General features: G+C 35.4%; 1 protein-coding gene across 1 annotated transcript in view; it reads left to right on the forward strand.

Annotated features, from left to right (window-relative positions):
• Nucleotides 1-27,493, forward strand: part of EYS (eyes shut homolog) — an 875,293-nt gene that overhangs the window by 250,311 nt on the left and 597,489 nt on the right. Inside the window, exons 15-18 of the mRNA XM_074581469.1 lie at nucleotides 21,036-21,158; nucleotides 22,915-23,028; nucleotides 24,201-24,314; nucleotides 24,766-24,879. Of these exons, the coding sequence (XP_074437570.1) occupies nucleotides 21,036-21,158; nucleotides 22,915-23,028; nucleotides 24,201-24,314; nucleotides 24,766-24,879 (465 nt within the window). The remainder of the gene's footprint in view (nucleotides 1-21,035; nucleotides 21,159-22,914; nucleotides 23,029-24,200; nucleotides 24,315-24,765; nucleotides 24,880-27,493) is intronic.

Genomic DNA, 27,493 nt, shown 5'->3' on the forward strand with positions numbered 1-27,493 from the left:
TTTGGAGAGACTGATGATGTTCATCTTGTGTTCAGACTGCTACCTGTGGTTGCCCACCCAAATGGGAACCAACAATACCACCAAGGGAGGCCTGGAACAAATCGAAGAGTGACAACAGAGCACTAGGAAAAATGAAAAAGGGCCTGGGGGAGCATGTGGTGTTTTCCTCAGTCTTTTCAGTGACAGTCAAAGGCTTAGACAGGTTTGGGCGTGTCATGCGGATGAACACTTGGCTGCCTGGCTGGTATTGCAGACAGATCTTTAGCTTTTAGTACCTTCTCTGAAGAACTACTGCTGAGAAATGTGGCCCAGCTGACAAAGTGGAATAAAAACATTTTTGGCAACAGGTTTCCTACCCTAATGAGAGGGCTTTAAACTAGATACACCACAGGAGGATTGCCTTAACAGGAAGGGAAGTGAAGGCAATGAGAAAGTGTCTAAGGGACAGAATAGTGGGGGAGGCTCAGACACTTGTGAAAGCAGCACGACTGAGGGTGTCCCTCTTCAGTACATAGGCAGAAATGCATGCAACATGGTTTAGTGGTGGTTTTGTCAGTGTTATGTTAATGGTTGGACTCGATGATCTTAAAGGTCTCTTCCAACCTAGACAATACTATGATTCTATGTGATAGAAACATGAGGAATTAGAAGTGTGTGTGCAGTTGCACAGCAATGATCTCATGGGGTTTAGAGAGACATGGTGGGATAGCCAACATAAACAGAGTGCTGCAGTAGAAGTATACGGGTCTTCAGGAAAAACAAACTGAGAAGGAGGAGTTTCACACTATGTGTAGGAGAGCCTCAGATATACTGAGCTTTGCTTTGGAATGAATGATGGGCCAGTCAAGAGCTTATGGGTAAGGATTAGTGGGCAAACCCACACAAGTGCTGTGGTGGGCATCTGCCGCAGACCACCTGATCAAGAAGAGGAATTAAATGAAGCCTTCTTTAAACATCTTGAAGAAGTCTTATCATTAGAGGCCCTCATACTCATGCACAACTTCAATGACCGCAGTATTTGCTGGTGCTTTAATAGGTCTGGGCACAAGCAACCCAGGAGTCAACTGCAGTGTTGAGAAAAAAATTTTTTTACGGGTGATCAACCAGATGATAAGGGAGATATTCTGCTGGACTTGTTGCTCACAATCAAGGAAAAACTGGCAAGGGATGTAAAGCAGCCTTGGCCCCAGTGATTGAGTTGAAAATCTTGTGAGAAGACAAAAACAGCACAATCACAGCCCTGAATTTAAGGAGAGCTCATTTTGTTTGAGGAATCTCCTTGACCAGATCCCCACCCTTGGAGAGCAAAGGAGCCCAGGACAACCTTCTCAAACACAGTAACGGTCTGTTCCAATGTGCAGGAAGCTGAGCAGGTGTGGCTAAAGGATGAGGAAAACATGGGCCCGTTGATGAATGATGTGCACGTAGTGACAAAGGGTATGGAAAAGACAGAGGTTATTAATGGCTTACGTACTTCTGTTCGCTGATAAGTTCACCCTCAGGTGACTCCCAGATTGCTCTGCCTAGAGACAGAATCTGTGGGAGTGAAGCATTGTGTATGGCAGAGAAAAATAATTAGGAAGGACTTAAGCAAATTAGGCATACATAAGTATGTGGGACCTGATGAGATCATCCACAGGTGCTGAGGGAGTTGGCTGGCATCATTGTGAGACTGCTATCTATTATCTTTGTATAGTCATACTGATTGGGGGAGGTTTCTCATGACTGGAAAAGGCAAAAACAACCACATCTTAAAGAGAGGATTCAGATAACTACAGACAAGTCAGCCTAACCTCGATCCCTGGGAAGATTATAGAACAAATGCTCCTGGAAGCTGTGTGCAAGAACATGAAGGACTGGAAGGTGACTGGAAAAAATCACCATGGATTTATCAAGGGTGAATCACGCCTAACCAATCTGGAAGCCTTCTGTGGTGAAATAGTCAGCTCTGTGGATAAGCTGAGAGCAGTGGATGCAATTGACTTTAGCAAGGCTTTTACCATGACCTCCCTGAGTAATGCTGTTGTCAAAATGGGGTATACAGGCTGGAAAACTATACAGTAAGATGGGCTCAAAATTGGCTGGACCACCATGGTTAAAGGATTTGTGGTAAGTGGCACAAAGCCTAATTGGCAATTGGTAACTAGTGTCATTCATCATTATTTGATACTGGAATCAAATCTGCCTAGTGTTTTTATTAGTGACCTGGACATTGGGTTACATTCTCAGGAAATTCACAGGTGATACAAAAATGGGGCAAATGGTTGACAATGTTGAAGGCTAGGGACTTTGACAGGCTGAAGAAACAGGCCAACAGGAATCTCATAGAGTTCAACAAAAGAAATGCAAGTCCCACTGCTTTGAAAGAATAATCCCATGCACCAGTAGAGCCTGGTGACCAACTGGCTGGAAAGCAGCTTTGCAAAAAATGACCTGGGGGTCCTGGTGTTCAGCGAGTAGAACGTGAGCCAGCCATGTGCCCTTGTAGCAAAGAAGCATCCTAGGCTGCATTAGAGAATGTAGCTAGCAAGTCTGGAGATGATTACTTTTCTACTTGTGACTTGTGAAACTGCATCTGAAGGACTGTGTTTTGCATTCTTCACTAAAAGAAGGACATTGTAATACTGGGGCAAGTCCAGCAAAGGGCCATGAAGATGTCCAGGGGCCCGGAGAACCTGATGTACAAAGAGAGGCTGAGGTAACTGGACCTGTTTAGCTTCAAGAAAAGGCCAAGAAAAGATTTTACAACTACCTCATGGGAGGATACGGAGAAGACAGGGCAAGGCTCTTCTCAGAGGTGAAAATTGTGTCAGGGTAAGAAGCAAACGACACAAGTTGGAATGCAGGAGAATTCTGATTAGATACTAGGGGGGAACAACCCACTAAGAAGGTAGTTAACTATTGGAACAAGTTGTATGGAATGCTTGTGGAATCCCCGTCCTTGGAGAGACATATTCATATCTTGACATGACAATTCCCTGAACTACCTGATCTAGCTAATCTTATCCTCAGTGGGAATTAGACTAGATGGCCTGAAAAAGTCATTTCCAACATAAATTATCTTATGATTCTATTACTAAATAAGGAATCTTTGCCCAATTTTATGTATGCTTTACAAATGTAATAGTTGAAGTTGAGTTGAACTACCTGTGCCTACATGCACAGTTTTTAAAACTGCAAGCATTTCAGCCATATCTAAAAGTTTTCCATAGGCTTCATTAGGGTGTGAACTTTTGTCAATCAACTTTGTAGCTGAAAAAAATAAGTGTTTGTTTATATCCAATGGTTTTCCAAAGCCAGAATTTGTATGAATATTTAAAAACTTCTCAAATATAATTTTTTCCCATGTGTTAATTTAGCCTTCCACTAGGAAATGGCTTCATATCTATACTGAATTTTAACAAGAGGGAAAAAAAAAAGCAAAACAACAAAATAAAGTACTATAGTGGCAGAATAAAAAGTTTATTACAACAGTAGTCTGCTATCTGGAAACCTTTCCTTGAAATGGTGAAGTAGAGAAGCAGAGTTTGACGAAGAAGTGAGGAGTCAAGCTTTAAATTTATAACTTTTTCACAGGTAATCTGATATTTAAGGAAATACTAATCTAGAAGATGCTGTATTTATAGAATGTATTCAGAAAGGCAACAAAAGTGATCAATGGAATACAACAACTGCCTTATGAAAAAGCAAGGACCTTCTAAGTTTGTAGAAGAAAAGCATGAGGGAAAAAGAGGAAGCCTAGAAAGAAAATTATGAAAGCAGGGGCTAAGCCAAAAGTGGAACCATTGTTCACCAAAGCCTGTTCACAAGAAGCAAGAAGGCACTTGAAGAACCTATGGGAATTTTGGACTAAAACACATAAAAGAACTTTCAACAGATGACATTACATTTCTTATATTTGTTACCACAGAATGGTGGAATACCACAGCTGGAGAATTTATTTCGAAGGTTTGGTAACGGATTAGACAAATAGACAACTAAAAAGGCTGTAAGTGGATACTAAAGGATCCTCTGACTTCTTTAATACACCTGAATGCTTGGACGTTTCAAAGGGAACTGCTAGAAGTGGCTAAGCAAACATGCTCTCCCTAAATAACCTCTCTTTTTCCACTCTCAGACAGTTCTAGGCTAGGTGCACCATTTCACTGACCACACAGGGTGTTTCTTAGGTTCTTATAGGATTTTCTCATTTTTTTGTCTTTTACAAAACCTTACATCTACTACATAACTTCTTTCCCATCCCCATGTGATGTATTATCCCTGCTACACCGAACTGAATACATAAATATTTCTTTTTTTCGGCGGGATTAGTGGGTGACTAGCATGATTGCTAAAGTAGACTGACTTTGAAGCAGAAAATCCTGTCAGTTGAGGTGCTTGGATTGATGGATTCAACCTAGAATCAATTTTTGTTCAACTTAATACACTGAATCAAAGGAGCAGTACTTCTGATTAAGACTAAACTCACACACAGAAAAATTGTGAATCAAATTCTTCCTCTTTGGGAGGTTTGCTGTTATTAAAGCTTACTGTACCATGAAATAAGACTGTACTTTCTTTCAAACCTTTCTGGCAACCCTTATTATGAAGTAGAAGCCTAAACATGAAAATTTTCACTCCAGGAAGAGGCCTTAGGAAAAGTGTTGCATGCTGTGATTCAAAAAATAAAGTGAATCATCAAGATTACAGACGGGAAGTGTTCAGGAAATCACTCAGTCCTTCATGCTGCTAGTGCACAATCACTCTTAACACAGAATTTGTAATGATTATTTTTTTTGCTTTGATTTCAAAGTTGCCTGATAACAAAGTCTAGCATTTTTAACATGAAACTTGCTCAGTTTACGAAAAAGATTACCTGATGCGTAGTTTAAAATTCCTTTTATCAATTTCTTGCTCCCGGTTACAATTCATTTATACAATTTGTAATTTCTTATACCTCTAAAATCCTAACTTATAGTGGGATAGCATTCTTTCTGAGTAAGTCCATGAACTTAGCTGGAGAAATGCTATTCAGCAGTCTACAATTTATAGAAGATGCTTTGAGTATTCATATAGCAAAGGAGTACAGAACTACTTGAAGGCAGTCGTTAGTGGACTCAATATTTTAGGGAAATAGAGAGTAATACATTCATATGATGTTAGTTCTTTGCAAAGTCTTTATACTGAAACTTCTGTGGGCAATCACATCCATGAGGTACATCAGTGTTGACTCTTCGTCTAGGAAGAGGGCTGAGGTCACCGATAGTCAGTGCTGTTGGAGAAGCAGAGGTTATGCTGCAGACATGGCTCCCCAGGGCCTGCCACATACCTGACTCTTGCAAAAGCAGTACTTGGAAGCAACGAGTGACAGGGAACATCATTAGGCGTCCTTCCCAGGGTTTCCTCCTTACATTTATAGCTGATCCATACAGTAGCATTAATTTTTCTCTGGTATTTGGGAAATGTTAAATATATTTTTATTACCTCCATAATTCTTATGTGGTTTTGAGAATCTTGGTATATTTAGATGTTTTTCTAATAGCAAGCTTCCTGAGAATGTCCAGCCATTTGCTACCATACAAGGTCTGACTGTTCAGTTCACTTTTTCATGGAAGCCTTTATAAAGTTAGGTAAAGACTTCAATATTTTCTTATATTATGTGTAATATTTTAGTCATAAAAGGCCTAGCAGAAAAAGGTGACAATTCTAAAACTGGCACAACTTACGAGAGACCTCTTTTATAAAGGAAAAAAAATAATCACAAGTATTCTAAAGTATTTTCAAAATAAGAAAGTAGAAAAATAATCTTCCTAGGCCATTCTTTGCTTTTCCATTCTGGTGTAATGGTTAACCTGTCCTTCCTCTCTCCTTTTCAGTAATGTTTACATCACGCTATTTAAGCCTGGTACAGGAAAGTATGCCATTCAGTTTAGCTTTCTAAGATGTGTGAAATAACATATTGAATAAATCATTATGTCCTCATGAAACTCATGCATTACTATAGGAGAATGGTTACTAGAATTTTGTGTATCAGCAGAAACATCAGACAAAATTAAACATGGTAATGTAACAGAAGAATGCTGATCAGTCCTAGCCTCGACCTAAGAGAATGACAGAGAGAAGCTGATAATAAAGCTGAACAAAAAAATACCCCATCTGGGGACCGAGGACAGAATCTAGAAAGCAAATGTGTCTGCAAAAAATCCAACAGGCTTGGATCCCGAAAACGTGAAAAAAGTTGTCTACATTTACCTTCAGTATCTTACTGCTTTTTCTCTGTCACTGTTTCGTTAAGGGAAAAAAAAAAACCACCAAAAAACCAAACCAACCCACTATTACTCATTATGTGTAATTGAGAAAGACATAATTAGAAAGAGTCCCTGACCTGCTCATCATCAGAACAGAAGGACTCAAAAAGAAAGACCAAAAAAGTGTGAGTCATTAATGGGTATTCCTCCCAAACAAAGAATTGGTTGGCTCTGTGTACTGGGTCTGGTTGGGATGGAGTTAATTGTCTTCATAGCAGCCCATACGGTGCTGTGTTTCAGATTTGTGACCAAAGCGGTGTTGCTAACACTTGTTTTAGCTGTCGCTGAGCAGTGCTTACTGTCAAGGCCGTGTCTGTTTCTCACTCTGCCCCACCAGCGAGTAGGCTGGGGTTGGGCAAGAGCCTGGGAGGGGACACAGCTGGGAGGGCTGACCCCAACTGACCAAAGGGACATCCCACATGGCGCCGTGCTAAGCCATAAAAGCTGAGGGAGAACTTTTCTAAAATAGCTGTTGCTCAGAGACTGGCTGGGCATCTGTCTGCAGGTGGGAGGCAGAGAGCGACTGCCTTTGCATCAGTTGGAGTTCCGGCTTGGTTTTTTTTCATCACTTATTAAACTGTCTTTATTGTGACCCACCAGTTTTCTAACTTTTCCCCTTCCAGTTCTCCCCCATCCCACTGGGGGAGCGTAAGCGAGTGAATGTGTGAGGGCTTACCCGTCAGCCCACCCCACTCTGTTTGCTTTTTTGCTTTTATATACTTTTTATATACTTTTATACACTTTTTATATACTTTTATACTTCTTTATGTCTCTATTTTTTTGTCACAGATTTCTACTTTACCTGTTAGGCCCTTTTATTATTATTATGTAACTTCCAGTTTCTTGCTGATATTAATTTTTATGAACTTTTATGCTTGTTCTCTATTTGATTTTTAATACTGTTATTATATACAATTATACTTTAATTGTAGGTTTGATATTTTTACACATCTAACATTCAGATTTAGATAACTAAAATTTCTTGAAAGATTCCTTGTTGTAATTTCTTTTTTCAGTTTAAATTCTCTCAGCTGATGTTTCTTCTAATTGCGTTTAGTTTTGTAAGATCTGTCATTTGAAACAGTTGTACTATACCAGAGTGGTTCAAAAACGGTTAGATATTCTTGATGCACATATTAATTACAGTTAAATTTCTGATGCGCAATAAAAGTTAGAAAGCCACAATAAATTTAAAATAATCCTGGAAAAGAAGAAGAGGAGGTTTTTTGTTGCATTTGTTGCTTAATTTAAATGCTACATTTATGTAGTAATAATAAATAAATGCATCCAAAATTTTGTTTACTTCTAGACAGTGCCATCAGTGCTATTTGTAAACAATCTGTAAACTGGATGACAATGTCTTCATTGTCTCTTCTTCTGACTCTTACGTGTATGTATACATAGCTACAGCTATGCACACCAATCTATATGCGTTTATATATGTGCACATATACAAAATTTCTTCATACATGCTTTCAGAATATTTTCTTATCAAAGCAGATTATCCTGATATTGATTATACTTGCTAAAAAACTATTGTTCAGAAGCTTAATGTAAGACACACTTTAATAAGCAATGCAGCTCTTTAAAGGCAGTTCTAGGAATTGAGTAACAGGTTGTACATGTGCTAAGGACACCTAGATAAGCTTGACAAACTTTCTTTTAATGCAGGCTGTACTTTTCTTTTTTACAAACACAGATAAATTTATATACGTTAATTCTGCCAAACACTCCAGTTTTTCTTTTCTGTATATTTCCTTTAGTCATTCAGTTGTAGGGAATTGCAGTGACATTGCTGTTTGTTGCTTACAAAATAAAAAGCTATAAATGTCAAGGTGGCAGAAAGACAACATCAGTTTGTCTGTTTAATCTTTTCAGTGTCAGAAGAGTTGTAACAATTTCGTAGGGCACCATTAGTCTGCTTTTAAGCCATATAGAGAATAATGTATGGTATATGTAATATATGTAAACCAAATTTTGAGATATACTTACCTCTCCCTTCTTTCATTACTTTCACTAGAAGACCAAGATGACAATGCAGTAAAGTTTTAAGTTTTCACACTTGGAATTGTTATAATTTTGCCATACATGTTTTAAGTTAAGTTGTGAGAAAAACCTCAGTGTACATTCCGTGCAAAGTAAAATCTGCACTTTAACATTTATGTGAATAAAAGTACTGGTAAAAATGAACACAGCAGGTCATTCCTGCAGTGGTCATGTAATTGCACAGACACCATGTATTGAAAGTGTGCGTTATGATGTAACACATAATTGTGGATTCTGTAATACACTGGCAACTGTACTGGCAACTTCTATTTGTTTACATTGTTCCCAGAGGCACAGTAAGATTTTAATTTTTAAACTGAATTTTTATTATCTGTTAAAAAAGTGGACATAAATGTATAAGAGCAAACAAAGCTGCAGTTTCTACTTATGTGAGATTTCATTATGTTATTCTTACACACATAAGCATTGAGTGAGCTTTTGCACTCAAAGACTGAAATATGTGTAATTTTGGTAAATTAAAAAGAGGTGAATCAAGATAAAATTATTAAAAACATGTCTTGAATAGACATACCTTTTAATTACAGACAGTTTTTACAAAAGATAAGAAGGAATTGGGGAAGGAAGAAGGAAATTCACATTATGGCATTGAAAACCATTCATTATACACCAGCACGTACTAGGCAGCATAAAGAAGCATGCGACCAAGTGTAGGAGGAATCCAAAGTAATTGTGATGCAAAAAGGAAACAAGAAGCAAGGGCAAACTGAGAAACAACATACTTCTCGAAGTTCATTAAAAAGTCTTTTACAAGGGTTTGAGGTTAAGGGAGTGTGTGATGAAGAAAGAGAAAGTAAACTTATGATTAAGAGAGCACATGGCAAATTTCTCACTGTTGTGAAAGGTTCCGAACTTATTAGGTGTAATAGCTTTACTAAGTTACTTTCTCTTTTATAATTCCATTTTTCTTCCTGTGTTCCTATCTTTATTAGTATAGTGCTTCATGGCAGTGGTAAGTGAAATTTTTCTGCAATAGAACGAGAAAAAATTGCTGGCTCCCTCTCTTTTCTCCAAAAATGTGCTGTCATTTATGAGGCTAAAAAATACAGAAAGAAAAATTTTCTATTGATTAACAGCTCATTTGTAACATCAATTCAATCCTCCAACCTAACAGACAACTTAAAAATTTGACATTTTTCTAACACAAACAACACTATTTATTTCAAAGTGGATAATAAGACATTGAGTTACTGTTAACAAAAGCAGACGCAAAACAGTGATGTCTTGAGAAATACTGTAATAACCCATTACAAATCCCCCAGGTGAAGAAATATCTCTATGACAGGCTTTAGCTTGCGTCTGTTCATTTCTAAAACTACTATAACGGCAGTAATAGAAACTAATGGAATCATCTGTTCTCTCAATATTAAACAGTTATTTTAAAGACCTGTTAAAACCATCATAGCTGTATTTTGCAGTTCACCAAAGTTATATTCTTCTATAAAGGATTTAACTCCCCAACTGTTGATTAATTTTTCATTTGCTACTTCTTGTATTTGGTGTCTCTACATTTTTCTTATTGTCTGATATTTCAGTGGAATATTGTTACCATATTTAAGTGCCTCTTGCTGACAGAATGAGCCCATTCACAAATCATAAGAAATTAATAAGATCATCCCAGACAAGCAAAATAAAAATCCTAAGGTTTATTACTCAGGTATACAAATGAATCAGATCTAGAAAGCCACTTAATTCCATTTCACATGTGAGAAAACTCTAGTTTTGTTTGTATTCGTATAAACTCTGTGACAAGAAGAATCTGAGGTGCAGCAGCTCCAGATTTCTGCCCTACAGTTTTTTCCAGTATGTACCATAAAAATGGGTTCTCTCACACCCCTATTCTTCAGTATCTATGATCCTTGTTTCAATGCCATGCACAGATGTCATTGTAACTATAACTTTATGTAGTAAATAGATACCTTTCATTGCTATATGCATGTTTAGAACAAGGCCATCATGGGCAAAACTTAAATAATGCTAAATGTAAGCATGTGAGATTAGCTGCATAGACAACTGACTACATGTGGAAGGATATCTGGGCTTATTCACGGTACTGTCACTGGTGAGGAAGAAAAGGAGTAAGGTAAGACACTGATGGATCTCAGAAAAGACCACTCAAGCTTTTTATTAGCACCTTCACTGCGAAGAACTGTCCAGAGAGTATTGCATGCTATATAAAGTCTATAGCGGTGTAGATAATTACAGTTTTGTATTTTTAAAGAAATCACATTTTAAAGCTTTCATGATGATAGTAAGACTGCAGAGAGCAACTGCCTATTGATTGTTTGGCCACGGTTATTTTAAAATGTCTTTTTCTAGATGTCACATATTTCACCAAAATTTATATCTTTAACAGCTTTTAGTTTGTTTCCAAAGCATACCTTGAAGGTAATGAAACTTTGTTCCCCTTTTCAGAGAATGAGAAACAAACACGGAGTTACTGAGTTGTTAACAAAAAGCCTAAATTGAAAGCACTAGTAAGTGTAAGTCTGCCTATTTATAGTTACCATGCAGAGGCAAGTACATGAAAGTTTTTACTTCTGTCACATGAGACAGCTCTAAGCACGCAGGGACTAGAAGACTAATGAGCATTTCCTCATTTCCCTTCTACATTGTCAGACATAGGTGGCCAGAAGACATCCATGATCAGAGACAATGTTATGAGTATTTTTATATTATAATGCTTTGTTTCAATATACTTCCCCAAACCTGCCTTGGACAGTACAACGCTTCACAAAACAGCCATGCAAGATAGTTCATTAAAGGAAAACTAAGCCAGTAATGTATACATCCCACTTAGAGATTCCATAATCTTGAGAAATGAAGCATTTGTTAGTAAGCAGGAACACTCATTTAAAAAAAAGAAAAAGTATATATCTGCACCAGGTAAGGTATGGGGGTGTATAAACACATGTGTCAACACTCACATATATAGTTTTCCATGGTTTTTTCTGATACATTTTTTTATTTTACAGACTTCGAAAGCTTGAGTTTTAGTTTGCCCATTGCTTCACGCAGTCCTTCACTTTGATGCAATCTCTGGCTCCTCTCTATCTTCTGTTTCTAATACTAGAAATGCAAATAACATATCTTCTCAGATCCTTTTCCAGAAAACAGCTATAGACACCTAAAATGTTGGTCAATATGCTTAAAATCATACTATTTGTAAAGCAGTTAAAGTGATAATCAAACTGTGGCCTTTTTCTGAAGTTAGCATGTTGTGTCTTTAAAATTGTCCAAACCTTCTATTTCTGAAAAGTAAATAACTAATAAGTGATTTGTCCAACACATGTCTAAATATATTAAAATTTCTAATCAAGGATCTAAAGGTTTTGGAATTAAATTATCATCTACTATGTTGTTTGGCAATCTCTGCTTTAAAAAAAAAGTAATTCTGTAGTCTATTTATATGGAAAAAATCAGAATGGTCTTTGTTCCACTGCCAATTTTTTTAGCAATATTAACATTCCTTATTTTGAACAGCATTTATTTTTTTTCCTTTGACATTTCTATACACTCATTTAATTCTTCATCTAAGTTTTTGTTCTGTCTTTACGCTTTCCTACCTTTCTCTAAAATAACTTCTTTCTTCAACAATTCACTGTCAAACTAATCTTCTCCTTCTGGTCCTGCAATATACTGAAAAATAATTAACATTTGTTCAGTTTTCATTTTCTATGGCTCTATTTGCATTAGTAAGGAGTAAAAATACTGCATAAAATTCTTGACAATGTTGGCTAACAGAACTGCCTGGACAGACCTTCAGCAAAGTCTATAGCTGTTGCTTTATGGGTTTTAATCACCTTCCTTTTTTTTTTTTCTTATTTATCTGTTACTAGAAAGAATTTTGGGTTTTTTCAGCTTTTCTGGTACCATATGGTGTTCTAATCTGATAAGAAATCATAAAGGATCATATTTGTATCCTATAATTATTTTATCTTGGAAAATTACAAAGGATAAACTAGAAAATATATGATGGATAAAAGGGAATGTCTGTGTGTTTTTTCTCTGTCCAACAGCTTGCTTAGCAGCAAATGCTAAGAAATAGTTCAAACCCAATTTTTTTGTTGTATATTATCTGCCAAGCCTAATACCGTGAATGACATGAATAGCAGGCTTATTTTATTAATAGTATGCTTATTTTTATTTTCTTATTCATCTTCCTGAATTTCACTTTAAAATTTTACACTCCTGAGGAAATGCATGCCCAACTTTATGTTGCATTTTAGAAACCATTCTCTTTTAAATAAAGTCATTGAACTTACTTTCTGTAACAAATTTAATTTAGAATATTGCACTGAAGAGCTCTTTATTTAATCCAGTATCAGATCACACTATGGGGGGAAACTCATCCTGTTATCTTCTTATTCTTGTCACATGAATTCCGAAAGGCAGGCAATGCCCCCAAGATACGACTGATGGACAATAGAAACACTGCCCACTGCTTGTGCTGATTTTACTGGGAGCTTCATGTTTCACTGATCTTTTTTTCAGAAATGTTAAGCTGAGTGAAATTTTGTGTAATTGTCAGAAGTTAGAGAATTTCTATTAATTACTACAATTGTTCTTTATGTTGTCAATATTGCTTTTGGATAAAAACAGTTCATCACATGTATTTGGTTTCTATTGAAATTCAAAGGCATTTATTTCTGAGAAATATTAAATATTTGGAAATTATATAGACCTGTCAAAAAAATATAAGCTTTGAGGACACACAAAAAAAAAGTAAATTTTCTCCATCAGTTTCAATTACTGGTTTTAAGGAGGTGCTGTTTTGAATTAATTGAGTACTCTATTGAAGGAATGAAAGAGCTATTTCTCGTCATTAAATCTTAATTCTTTCCACTGGAAACTCTTCCTATTCTTTTTCAGAATATACACAATAGAGAGAGTTTTTGATGGCAATAGACATTAAGGTAAGGCTATCAATAATGAATAGGTGTTGGATATATAAAATACATCACCAAAAATAATTAATAGCAGCAAGCAATAATAAATCAGTTCTATTAAAATGAAGCATCCAAGAACACTATTAAAGCAGAAAAATCCCTCAAAACATAAGCCATCCTCTGTATATTCTATTAAAGCATTACTGTTGCATATATCAGCATTGAAAAAAGGACCCAAGGAGAAAGAGGTGATTGGTTTTTGTTTTAATTCTAGACAGGCAGAAATATTCCTGTGTAATCTACCTGTAAACGGTCAGAAAAAAACCCAAACAGAAAGTCCTCTAAGAAATGTGCTTCTACAAAATAGGCATTCTGAAAAGAACATTTAAAGAATTTTTTCTTTTTTCATTCTTCTCTTTTTTTAAGAAAAAATATGGCTCCACTTCTGTTTTCTCATTGGTGGAGTGCCATCATTTCAATCCCAGTTAATCTTGCAACTGGTGCTCTAAAACAGGTGAGAATAATCAAGGCATGTTATTTCTTTACTTTCTAACTAAACTAGCAACGTTTGAGTAGCAAGACATTTTTTACTTCTAGAATACTAATCTATTCCTGTGAACTATTATTATTTTTATGCTTAAAAAATGCCAGTGTCCCAGAAGCTGAATCCAGCTGTTACGTGCTGACCTACTAGCAGCATTGCCTTTTCCTTGATTCTAGCTGGTTTTGCCTGCTTTGGAAACAAATATCTCAAATATTTATTTTGGTCTTGTTACACAGAGTTTGTTTTAAAAAATATCAAAGTAGCATGTACAGTCACTCCATTATAGAGGAAGGAGAGGAGTGTGTCTCTGAACTTATCTTTAATTATCTACTGAAGTTTTGCCATTTTTCAGGTCCTGTAGTTACGTTTCACTAAGTGTTATCATAATAGACTGATCTATGAGATGATACAACAAAAAAATGAGATGGAAAAATCAAAACTATTTCTATTAGACAATATCTTACGCTCATTCTTTCATTATGCATAAGGGAATTTATAAATTCCATAGTTTTTGCTTATAAATTACGTATATAGGAAATATAAATTGCGTATATAGGAAAGGGTTATAAATTAGCCATTGGTAATAAGAAACAAGGTATGTACTGCGACACACTTCACCTTCTCAGTAGGTCTTGATATCCTCCCAAAAGAAGCCACAAACACTGAACACTTTGCAGACCTTCTGGTAAAAAGAAAATGGATAAGTGCTATTATTTCATAAGGTTTTCCTTTTTGCTTTCTTGTTTTGTGGCTATGTTATTCTGCAGTTGTAAAATAGCATTAGTCCTGTTCTAATGCATCATACCAGAAAATGATAAGATGGTTTGACACATTCCAAGGCAGAAAGCACAGTCAGAACAAAAACTTATTCTGTGGCTTCTTAGTGTAAATAATAGAGAATCTGAAGTTGCCTGCTGTGGTATATAATCAAACTTCTGTTGTAATAGCTGTAAGTCTTCTGATGTATTTCTGTTAGATGTATAGAGTATGCCCCTGTTCTTACTTAATCCTTTTTCTCTAGGTCTAATCCATCTTTTAGTGTAACTGACAAAAATGTTCCTACAGTATTGGAAGATGTATTTGACCTTTGTGGCCCTTTTCCTAGGTTTGAGGGGTTTTTTGAAAGAAAAACACTGTGGAGCAATAGCTCTCTTACATCTTCTTATTAAATTCTACGGCTTAAGGTCCAGCTTGTCCAAAGCAGTAAAAATGGTCATTCAAGTCAGGCTGCTAAGAGAGAAGTGATGCACTCATTAGCCCTCACTGTCAGAAAGAAATTCTAGACAGGGGGAGAATGAAGAGTAAGAAAGTGACAGAAAGGTCAGAGATCTTACAGAGAAATTTGAAGATCACTAGCAGCAGAGTTTTTGAAGTCACTCCTTTTAAAAGAACTTCTAGATAATTAACTCCGGTTCTGCCATTTTGCTATTACAGAAGAGATGAAGCACCCTTAAAAAAAAAAAGAAAAGGGAGGAAATGTATAGCTGATTATTTGTGTAATTCTTTAGAACAGAGAAAGGAAAGTATCGATCTGCTTCCTAACAAGGAGCGAAGGCACTTCTTCTTTGGCAGTCATAAACAAATACATACTAATTGGGAACAACCAGGCAGTAATCTGCAAAAACAGATCCAGAGAATTCAAGATGAATGAATGGGATTCAGCAATGTACTGGTGTTGTGGGAAAGGAAACCTACAGTCTGAGATATTTGGTCAGGAATTCTGCTTGTGCAGGAAGTGATGTAGTTCCCTGCCGTATGTCAGAGCGTACCAGCAGTCTTCTGCCAATCTGACCTTGCGTTGCTGACTTTGGCTTCCCAGCTTCATCTCAGACCTAATGTGTCACTGCAGGCTGTCTGGTCACCACTGGGCGGTGGCAGACCCTGGTTACCAGCATTAGACCGGCTCATCTCTTCTCATTTGGGTACTGTGGGACGGTATTGCTTGTCAGTGAGCTTGTGGTCTGCCTGCCTTGCTGTTATAGTCCCTCTATGAATAATAAAAGTTGATTAAAATTATTAAACTAAACCTAGATGAACACAATACTTTAAAATACGGTGTTAAGATGTAGACCTGCCATACAGAGTCACCATGTGACGTGACTGAAAGGTGTGTGTTGCCAACCATTCCCCATCTCCCAAAGCCTATTAATATTTATTGCTCTAAAGAATTTGTGCCTCTGGATGGAGCTATAGGTATTCAGGTTTTGATCATGAAACACAGAAAAAAGTCATTATTACCCATTGCTAGGGTTCACTGGTAAGCAAAGATTATTATCAGAAAAACTCAAGTATGCAGTATGTAGTGACCAAACTGTTAGAGAACAGATTGGTACTCTTAGAGAACTCAGTTTAATCTGAAAACTTCTTAATTTGTAAATATGCCAGGCAATTTACATTCAGGTACACAGAATTCATACTAACCAGTAATTCCAGTCTGATGGACTGCATTCGTAAAATGGAAATAATGCCCTTCAACTCTCCTGTGTAGGAGCACAACTGAAGCATGTGTAGGTAAAACGCATCTCCGGGTTGAGCAGCGCTTGCAAATATATCAGTGAAGGGAAATTACTGGGACTGTGTCAAGAATTTCTGCCCTAGCACAGAGGTGACTAGGGCAATTTGGACAGCAGTAATTGCTTGGGAAAAGCCTAGAAGAGGGCCAGAAAGGCATGCGGATTCAGGCTCATATATGGTATGCTTCTAGCTCTGCGAGGTCTACCTGCGAGGTCTGTCCACTGGGAACTATGAATCAGCATTGAGCTAGGCCGACTGAGCTTCATTTAGTCCCAGTCTCAGAGCAAATCCATCTTGGCGAAAAGATATTTTCTGTAGCCTAGATGAAATCTCCTTTTGTTGCCTGTGACAGGTACAACAGCTTGCCGTCATTGTCACATTAATGTTTACGGTAAACAACCTAATATGACTGAGGCAGAACTTCTGTGGTGTCAAGAATATTTTAAAATGTACGGGTATTTGTTGATACCTAAGTGAGTGAGTGGTAAGCAGAAGGTGGACTATTTAAGGCTATTTAAGATTCCTCTCCAGACTAAATTAAGCTTAAATAATGTACACAGGTTTTTGCTGAAAAAATATTTTTTTCAGTATTCTTGTCAGAAAATCATAATTTAAAATTCAAAGCGAGTTGTAATGATGACTTTTCAGCTGCCAGTAGAGCTTTTTGAGGAATATCCAGTGAAATGTTATTTCATCAGAAATGCTGACGTGATGGCATAAAAACTGATTTACGGCCTAGGAGATCTATTTTTTTCACTTACTACTTAGTTGAGAAAACTTTGCAAAAGATTTAAAGCTGTTGAAACACTTCACCTCAAACCTAAATGACAGACAATTGTAAATCTGTTGAAATTATTTGCCTTAGAATATTTATCTGTTTATTTCAGGAATGGTATATGTAGGTAAGAAACTGAAGTACAAGCACCCTAAATACTCACAATAGCACATTCTTATAACATGTTTTACCTTTCTTTTAGATTATGTGTACATAAACAAAAGTTTTTACTTGTCCCTCAGCTAGTCTGGGATATAAAATAACAACTGAATTTCTCACAGGAACAGAATACCTTTTTTCAGACTGTGGCTGTTATTACATCAGGAAGTTGGCTTGTGAAAATGAGTAATCTTCAGAAAACACAAAAGCTTTCCTAAAATCACATGTGCATCATTTCTCAGTCTCTTTAATTTTAGAATATGAAGTTTTAAAAACTTTAGGTGAGTTGTTCTGTTATTCTAATCTAATTGCTGAAGTTCAGATTGTCTTTACTGAGAATTAGTGGATTTTGATCTCTGAGTTCCAGGAACCCTGATATGCAAGAAGGATACAACAGAGAAAATTGCACCTTCCACTGTGTCTTTTATAGTTGTGACTGGTTACTTCAATGCAACAATCAAATGTATTTATTAGAGCAGATGGTCACAATAAAACACTTTCCTGTTGCATTGTCTGAGGCAACAGCACCAATTTTTTTACCCCATCTTTCATCCAAAGGTGACAATTTTTCCTCTTTATTACCCTTTTTTTATTTTGTTCAGCTATGCTATTATTAGTTGAATTTTTTTTTTCAATTTTTACATTTTGTATGATTTTTGCAGTAAGTACAATTTTTATATTTTGAATTCTAAAGCACCCAAGCAAGGGGGTAGGATCCACATAGGAATTCATTATGATAGATGTTGAATGACAAAACCAGTAACAATCACTCTATCTCAAAAAACAAATTAATAAAATGGCTTGTATGTTATTATTATCATATCCAGTGCAAATAAGGGGAAATTAGCAACTGTTAGTATGTATGTATCTTAATGACAGTGAAAATATTGTCTAGGTTTTAAATTAATTTATTAAATTCTGAAATCTGTTTCAGTCTGTTTAAGTTTTTCTCCAGCTGTAATTTTAACAGGAACCATATAACTTTTTCCCCAGAAGTAATATTTGTTCAATACGAATGAATGAATGCACATCAAATCCTGCTGGCCCTGACAATAACACTTAATTTGAGGTTCCAGTTAATAGCTTCAGATGTATCTGCCATCCAGAATATAAGGAGCCATGTAGTGAAATTGCCATAAATCACTGTGTGGCTGGACTATGTCAGAATGGATCACAACGCAATGATCTCCCTGGAGAGTTTAAGTGTCACAAAGTGACTAGCAAAAATCACTTTTGTCATGAGGCATTTGAGTTTGTCAGAAAGAAATGTCTGAAGAATGTAAATGCGGCATTTCTGAAAAAAAGATATTTTAACTACTCTGCTTCTAAATTTCCACTATCTAAATTCATAAAGTATCTTTTGAGTGTCTGTAGCAGAAAAATAAAGCAACACTTGCTCATTTCTTTTTATAGGAAATAGTATATTCTTAAGTACTGCTGCTGACTCTGTTTTTATGAGAAACTTTATACAAAACCAGATGTTTAATACTGAAATTCGGCCCTGAAACCACCATTCTTTATTTTTCAACTTAGTATAATAACTTCAGATATATTGGTCAATGCTGCAATACCTTGATAATTAATTCAAAACACAGAAATAAAAGCATACATAGCTTAAGATCTTTATAATGTATAAAATGATTATCAATATTTATTTTTAGTTTGTCAACGAAAAAATCATGTTGGCTTTTCAATATTCAGTATCGCTACTTGAATGACAGTCGCATAACCACATATAACAGTTATACATATATCTGTGTATAACTGTTACTAACATTGACTAATGTTTCCATTTTACTTCTTTATCATAATTTTTTATATTAGTTTTATGTAGTATTTCAGTAAGCAGATGTTAACAGCTATTTATGAAGGCAAAAATGAGAGAGAGGCTTAAATTTTTAATAGCAATCAACAGGGAGGAAAACTTCAGCTGTGTGAGAACATTGCACAGCTGGTGTTTGGTGTTCGGGAGGGAAGAGAAACATAGCTTGAAGATACCTTTCTGCATCTACTGGTTTAGAAACCAAAGTGACTGCACATGTAGGGCCACTTTAATATGCATTGTCTTGTATTTATGCCTCAAAGGCTTGTTATACAAGCCAGGATTTCTAAAGTGCAGTATGTTTCAGCAATTTAGCCTAATGGTCAGAAGTTGGTGTTTTACCTCATCTAACCAGCTGTTCAAAAACTAAAACATCTTCCCGATCGGGGCTCTTCAGTCATGTCCTAAAGACTTCATTTACATTTCCTTTGATTTGTAGACTATGCTAAACTAGGCCCAAGCAGGACTGAACGTTTGAAATTTGGTAATAATTTATCACTCTGGAACTGCACTTAGTAAGTGCTATAAAGACAGGGTTATATTTAGTTTTTAAAGCTATCACAGTACACTGTAGGAATACAGACTTGTTTGAACGTCTTTGACCAAAGATTCTTCCTTTTTCTCCTTGTTATGTAAAACACTGACGAACACAAGGTCAGATGGGGCAACTCGATGGCACACTGGAATCTGTTCTGGCAATACCGATGCTACTGAAACATTACATTCCTTTATAATTATTTTAAAATGAAACGTGAAGTTCAGATCTTCAGCCAGATTTGGTATCCAAGTTTGTAAGACATTCGAATTAATTACATTTAGCTCACTGAACCAAATCTCTGATTTAAGTCTTTAGTGGCTTTTCATGCTGTAATTGTTAAATTATAATAAATTGGTCCCATCTCTTTTGATCTTTGTTGGAACATAATTTTTGCAAGAATCTAAAAAATCTTTAGAAACTTTTAAAGTGCTGAGTTAATAGGAGAACAGACAACTATACTTCTTATACTTTAACTCACTGATTTTTAATGACAAAATTTACAACAAAAATGTCTAAAGTTTGAAACCTAGCATTTATATTCAGCACTTGGATGCTAGCTCCACACAACAATGATTGATTTTTTAATTGCTTTATATCAATTAATTAAAAATATTTATTGGGTTTGAAAACAACTCTTTTACAGTGAAACAAAGAATATTTACTTGCAACTATTTATTGTGCATGTTCTAAAATAGAGGTGCTGTCATCAATGAACCATGTGATTTTCTTGATGGATGATGACTTCAGAAACTACAATACCATGGCCAATATACCCTAAGTATAAAATGTAGATTCATGTTTTATCTTTGAATTTCTTTTTTAAATTTCGTGCAGATGTACCTCTCAAAAGGAAACACGGGTACTCAGTGTTTCACAAGATTATGTTATTAACTATAAATCAAGTGGTTCAAAAAATCAGTACCAATAAGCTGCCAAACCTGTCAAATCTTGTAATATCTGCTTTACAACAGAATGTATTGGGACATTTTCTTTTTTGGCTTGGAAACATAGGGTGTCTTCTTAGTTTGGTGTACGGAACACCACACTAAAAATGAACAGGCTTTCATCAACAGTGTGTTTACTGATATTGCAATAAAAATAGGCATATCTGCATAAAACCACTTGAGGAAATTGTCATTCTATCAGATGGTCTTGAAGACCTGCTGTATCTTGAATGATTTTGATATTATCGCAAGTATGGCTTTATCATACAGTTCTTTTGTTCCATTTAGAATTGCTTTCTGAAACTCAAACTTTCTGAAACTTTCTGAAACTGAAACTTTCAAAGAAACCAGAATATTTTACTCTATCCTAAATAAAATTTTGAAATACAAGTAAAGAACACAAAAGGACTTAGCAAAATTGGTCTCTCACTTTTCTGTTTTCTCAGACTAAATGGGATAATAAAGTTTTTATGTCTTCTTTTACTCTATTTTTCATTAGGTTTTACTGGTCAGTTTTGCGAAGCAGATGTTGCTGCCTGCCTGTCACAACCGTGTGGAGCCTCCAGCATCTGTAAAGACACATTGGGTGGCTATCTTTGTTTCTGTGCACCTGGTTTTATAGGTGGGTTCAAACGAGTGTTGTTTAACATGTTTGTTTGTTTACCATGTTTAAGTCAGTCCTAAACCACAGAAAAGAAGGTTATGCAAAAGTAGCAATAGATATAATTTAGCAGTGTGCCTCTGATTCAAGCAGAAGCAACTTTTGTTTCCTGGCACGCAAAAGTACTTGGCTGTATAAGGGTATTCAGCCGTAAAAAATACTGACTACAAGGGGCTATTTTCACTCCAATAACTTTTACTTTATACTATTTTAGACAGGGTGTCTGTCTTACACTGATGTGATTGCAACTCCTAGCCATATGCAAGTTGGCCTTAATTTATCTGCTTTGTACTTCCTGTAACAATAAGGCTGCAGTAACAAGGGCCTCAATTGCCAAATATACATCCAAGATCCCGGGCAGGTTTAACTGCTCATGCTTAAACCTACCCTGCAGGTCATTGCCATTAGTACAGAGTCTGATAAGATTAAAATTATTTTGTTTATGTTGGCATACTGTAATGGTAATTCCAGATTACAGTGGGGAAAAAAAAACCCAACAAAAAAACAACCTTTCTAGATACAGATTCAGATCTTTTTGATCATCTGTACGATGAAATAATCAAGTGCAGTAGGAATTCCCGGAGCGGCAGGTCAGCTCTGCAGCCCAGACCCATCCTATCTAACTGCAGGGACTTTGACAGGGCTCCTAAAGCAGGAATAGGATAACTTTAGAGTCTGTCTCAGTAGGCAAGCAGGACACAGGCAACCAGAGGAATCCAGATCTTGAGTAGACTCCATACCTCTCTTAAATGGTTGCTCTATGTTCTAGTGTAGGCATCTATTTATATGAAATAATCTGTAATTTAATAGCTGTAGTATTTGTGTCTGTAATATAATGAAATGCTGTATCTTGTCTCTGTGGTTGGTTTATTTTATTATTATCATCAAAATATGAAGTAAATTTGTTTGATGTTACTTATGATAATTCTTGGTGAGGTCTTATTTTATTGAAATGTTTGTTTAAATTCTTATATTTATGTAATACCAGATTAGTATTTTTAGTTTATACTTTTTCTGTGGCCAAAAGAAGCCCTCAAAACCCTTCTGAAACAATCAGGAACTTTTTACCTACCTCTTAGGTACAAGTAATAATAAATTTGAGGCTTTTATCATCTGTTTGGATAATTCATATACAAAATGCGGATAAATACTTTCTGAGCTTTGTTCTGCCTCAAAGGCCAGAAAAAATAGTAATATGCCACATATTTAAAAATATATGGCAATATCTAACTTTTTTATTATTAGTTTCCAAAAAGAATTATTAAAATATTTGTCCATAATGAAAACCTTTCCCAATATTTCCATAGAGACCTTCATAACAAACCCAGAAATTAATAAACGAATGAAAAAGAATATTATAGAAAAAGACTGTGATATTATAATATTTGGTCTTTGAAACCATACTTACTCTTTTGTGATGCTTCAGGAAAACTCAGACTTTACTGCCCTTAAAATATGAAAAGACGCAATTTTTTGAGTACATCTATAAACAAATCTATAAAATTCCCAACAGATCTTTGTTAAATAGTATATGTTATATATACATTTCACTTTTGCCTTTACTCAAGAAGAAATTAATTCCCCAAGGACAATTTCTGGCTCAGTGTTAAAAGTTCCCTGTACCTAACCTCAGTTATTTCATTTTGTTGTTGCTGCTTGCACTGGTGACTCACCAGCGGCATGTTCCTAATGAAGTGACTCCTTCACTTGTTTCCAGGTAATAACTGTGAGATTGAGGTGGATGAGTGTCTTAGTGACCCGTGTCACAATGGAGCTACTTGTGTTGATCATCTGAATGCCTTCAGTTGCATCTGTCAGCATGGATTTCAAGGTATTAAAAAAATCCATAGAACTATAACTATCTACTTTGACTGGTACACCAATTGTTCAACATATCGGATAAGATGCGTGTATACTTGTTTTAGTGTCATCTGAAGTTATAACCGTTTAAATTCAGCATAAGTGCATCCCGACTAAAGTTATCTACTTTGTTTTCACGACAGCGTGGAACTAGGTGTTTTCTGCTGGCTGGTGGCTTAGCTGTTGAAAATGGATCACTGGGGTTCAGTGAAATCTTGCAAATAGCTTATACTGTTTTCTGTAAGCTTTTTAAACTTGGCAGATTTAATATAACGGAATCAGAGAAAAAAACCTGTGTGGGAAAGGTTTTGTTCTTGGCATACTTCTACAATTTATATGAAAAATGTAATCACTTTGATAAGTGGATGCGTTAATATCTGCAGCTGTTCTTTGCTTTCAGCTCAGATTAGGAATTTAAAGTGCATCCATTTTCTTTTTAGTGCATAATTTTTTAAACATCATGGATTTTTAATCATTGAAATACAAAGCAATCTATAATTCAAATGTCACAAAGCAAAATATTACTTTTCAACTGCTAATTATATTCGGAAGAATTATCACTTGCATTTTTATTTATTAAAATTCTTTGAACTTCCCAAACCTCGCAACTGATGTAATTTTTCATTCATTCTTCAATTGATAAAAAATTAATTTCACTCAGAAATATTACCAATAGAGTATTTTTATACTTTAAGGAGCTATTTGGTTATGTTAGCCACAGTCTAGACTTGAATCAATTGTGTTCTTGTCTACATCAGGGTTGTTTTTTTCCATTTTCTGAGAGTACATCTTTTGCCTTATCATGAACACAAGGAATATTTCCTCTCCTGTCATTGCAATGCAATCTGTTATATTTAATGTAATTTGCTTTCTATTCTTCTATATTCATATCATAAGAAAATTGTCTACTTTAAGCCTTAGGAATCTATTCAATGACTGTACTTTTAATCTTCTGGGAAAATTAGTGAATAGCTTAAATATTAAACATATCAACATACTGTCATAGATGCCAAATTTGAATATAAAAAGGGTGTCGAATAGTTTCCAGTAAGTGAGCTATGTTCAATTAAAATAAATGTTGGTATTTAACTATATTTGCTATGCAGTAACGTCTCTCCCCTTTGTCTGATTGTATATTCATAGGCACAACTTGTGAAGAAAATATAAATGAATGTCACTCTTCTCCATGTCTTCATAATGCATCATGTGCAGACCTTATTGGTGGCTATGAATGCATTTGTCTACCTGGCTTTACTGGTGAGTTGTATTCATAGTAAACCTTGTTTTCCACAGCGAGGTAGTCTACAAAGCATCCATTAAGACATCATTGACTAATTTGCTCGTGTTTCCTTCTCATTTCTCTTTATCTGCCCTGGTCTAATGTTTCATTTGCATTCCAACAAACTGGAACACTGACTCCATCTGTAAACTAAATAGCACAAGATAAATTAGTCTGCATTTAAAAAGGCCTTCAAAGCTTCCACACACAGTGAAGATTAGTTACCATTTAGCAACTCAGAAATAAGTCGTTATGTATTTGTGGTGATAAGAATTAAATGGATGCCGACATTAGTATGTGTGGCTCCCTCTTTGGCTGATTTATGTTAGTTTCTCCTCACAAGTTGCTTGAGATTCTTATGGTGCAAATTAATTAGAAATTGGCACCTGATTGTCTTACTAAATGTTCAAATCTTTCGTCTTTTCAAAGGTGCAAGATGTGAAACAGATATAGACGAGTGTGCTTCATTTCCCTGCAAGAATGGAGCCACCTGCATTGACCAACCTGGTAATTACTTCTGCCAATGTGTGGCTCCGTTTAAAGGTAATGAACGCCAAGGAAAGGGGAAAGCAAACATAATTGACTTTAGAAAGCATTTCTGTCAATTGTCTGAACTCATTGCACTCTTACTACAGCATTATTAGTCCTTCATTTTTTCAAGCAAAGCTTTTAAAATGACCAGCCAATTATGCCTTAGGCTGCAAGTAATGTGAAGTAAACTTTGTTTATACATCTACTAGGAGTGTTTCTTTATTAATCAAAATGGATACTTTAATATCAGTTTGTTAACAGAATAAGATTATTTACAAAATGAGAGGCATATGCCCATTAAGCTGCCATCACAAAGATCAGTTGCTTTTCTAGATATTTTTCTCTCTAATTTGATTGGTCATGGCACTGTCTGATTTCTTTTTTCATTCTCAGAAAATAATTTACAGTTATCTTGGAACCCATAAATTGTGTATGATTATTTCTGTTGATGCTTTTAAAGGAAATACACTTAAAACGCAAGCTTTATTGTGACCTTTTTCATAAAAAGTTTGGGGATTTAATTTTAAACACTCACTGCTAAAATAATTTAAAATAACAAATTGTGTGGTGTTCTTGAGCATATCTAGTTCAAGCGATAATCTCAATTAAAGGCGCTTGTTGATTTATAAATTAAATATAAACACATTTTTCCTCCTGCAGTTCAATATAACGATAGATACTTAGGATTCCAGAATAATCATTAAAAGGCAATTTTCTCGGTATGTTGAGACAGCAGGGCTTTTCCCCTTTAGGGAAGATGGTTGCATTAAATTCATCATTCATGAGACAGGAGTGAGCTCTAATGTTTGTTCTTATTATTTTAGTTAATGGTCAAAATTTAGTTTGTTATTTTTATTAGTTTTAATTTATGTTCTGCTGAATAAAATCTAGTATAAAACCAAGTAAATGAGTATTGCAGTACCAGAATTGCCTCTGCTCAGAAAGATGTGAAATCATTTTCAGTACATGGTTAGAAATACTGGTCTCTTAAGTACTTGTTTCACAAGGAGCCAGATTTTTCAGAAGACTTTGGTATTCATTTAGATATCTAAGTAAGTAATTAAAATTTCAGAAAGTCAACATTTCTGTAGTCATCCTTCAAGTAGCTAGCAGTGTCTATTACTCTCAATGGAAAAGTTAAACCCTGCTGGGAAGATTCATAAATGTTAACTGAGATCCTCTGAAAACATAATATTCTTGGTAATAATGGTCTTGGATGTCTAGAATCTATAGGATTCTTGATGAAATGAAAGATTTTTTGAGACTGTTTACTTCTTTACAGGTTTACTCAGCACCTTTCAAGATCAAATTCTTATACTGACGTTACCTAGATTTATGACGGTATAACTAAAAGCAGAATTACTTTCATATAAAAACTCTACCTCAGTCTCATGCCATCTGTTTATTTAGTATTAAACTGCTGTAAATGTAGTCTTTAACAGATTCACAGTAAGCCAACATAATGGGTAGTTAAACTGTTTTCTAATTTTGTGGAAATATTCAGGTTACTGTAACAAATACCTTTGTCTGCACTAATTAGATTACAGAATTGCTTTATTAAGTAAGTAAATACATGGCATTATTGGTAAAAGTTATATAGGAATATCTGTTTTATTTTTGGAATATTTTCAGGCTTTCTTGCTTCTTCTGTTATTCTCAGTGGAAATGCATAAATGCTTTATTATGAATTCTGTCATCTACTTGGAAAGCAATCTGAAGTCGTATTTCCATAATACATTGTAATGGTTTGATTCTGCCATCACAAAATCTGACTTAAAGGGTATGCACCAATATTAGGAACATATAATGTAACAGTTGATCAGGATGTGTTCAGCAGACCTCCACTACACAGAATGTAGAATTAAGGAATTCAGAGCATGATTTGGACATTCAGGTGCATTCATACAAAAGGTAGCCTGTCAGATTAAGCTAGAAATGGATTCTATCTATAGAAACTGGTTTGCATATATTTATCTTTCTTTCGTCCTTATTTCCTTGACTATTCTGTTTATTTTGACAAGGAGACTGCAAGATTACGACCAGAAAGTTCTGATTTTTCCATTTTCCTTTTTCTTCTCCTTTATTTCCTCTTCTTTTAAAAAAGAAAACAGAAAAATCTTCACATTTTTGCTTTCTTTCCATTTCACTTAGAGAGCAAGAATAGCTGCTTCTTATTTTTATGTGCTGCAAACTTTTTGATATCCTGAATATGTACTACTATATTATAAAAAACTTTTACATTAGTCCTGTATGAATACGAAAAGTCATCAGGAACTTTATTAAAGTGTTATTGTATAATCATAGTTTCTTGTATTTTTCTTGTGTGTGGTTTGTTTTTTTTTAAAGCATGTAGTTGTCTACTTTGACAGAATGTTTTAACTCATTCCATTGGCTTCAATAGAATACTGGAAGATATCCAAAGCTTTTAAGAACAATGATGCTTGGGCAGTGGTACATATCTGGATTTTTCTTTAAATGTCTGACCACCCAGACTGTGCAAGTTAACTCCACAAGCCTGATCTGTGAATGATGTCTTATTTTTCCTGTGGGCACAAACCTTTTTAGAAAATCCAATTTCCATGGTAAAGTCAATGCATGGAGAGCACTGGAGAAGTACGTCTTCTGA

This window comes from Larus michahellis, chromosome 3 (genome assembly GCF_964199755.1).
Source record: "Larus michahellis chromosome 3, bLarMic1.1, whole genome shotgun sequence".
Classification (NCBI taxonomy): domain Eukaryota; kingdom Metazoa; phylum Chordata; class Aves; order Charadriiformes; family Laridae; genus Larus; species Larus michahellis.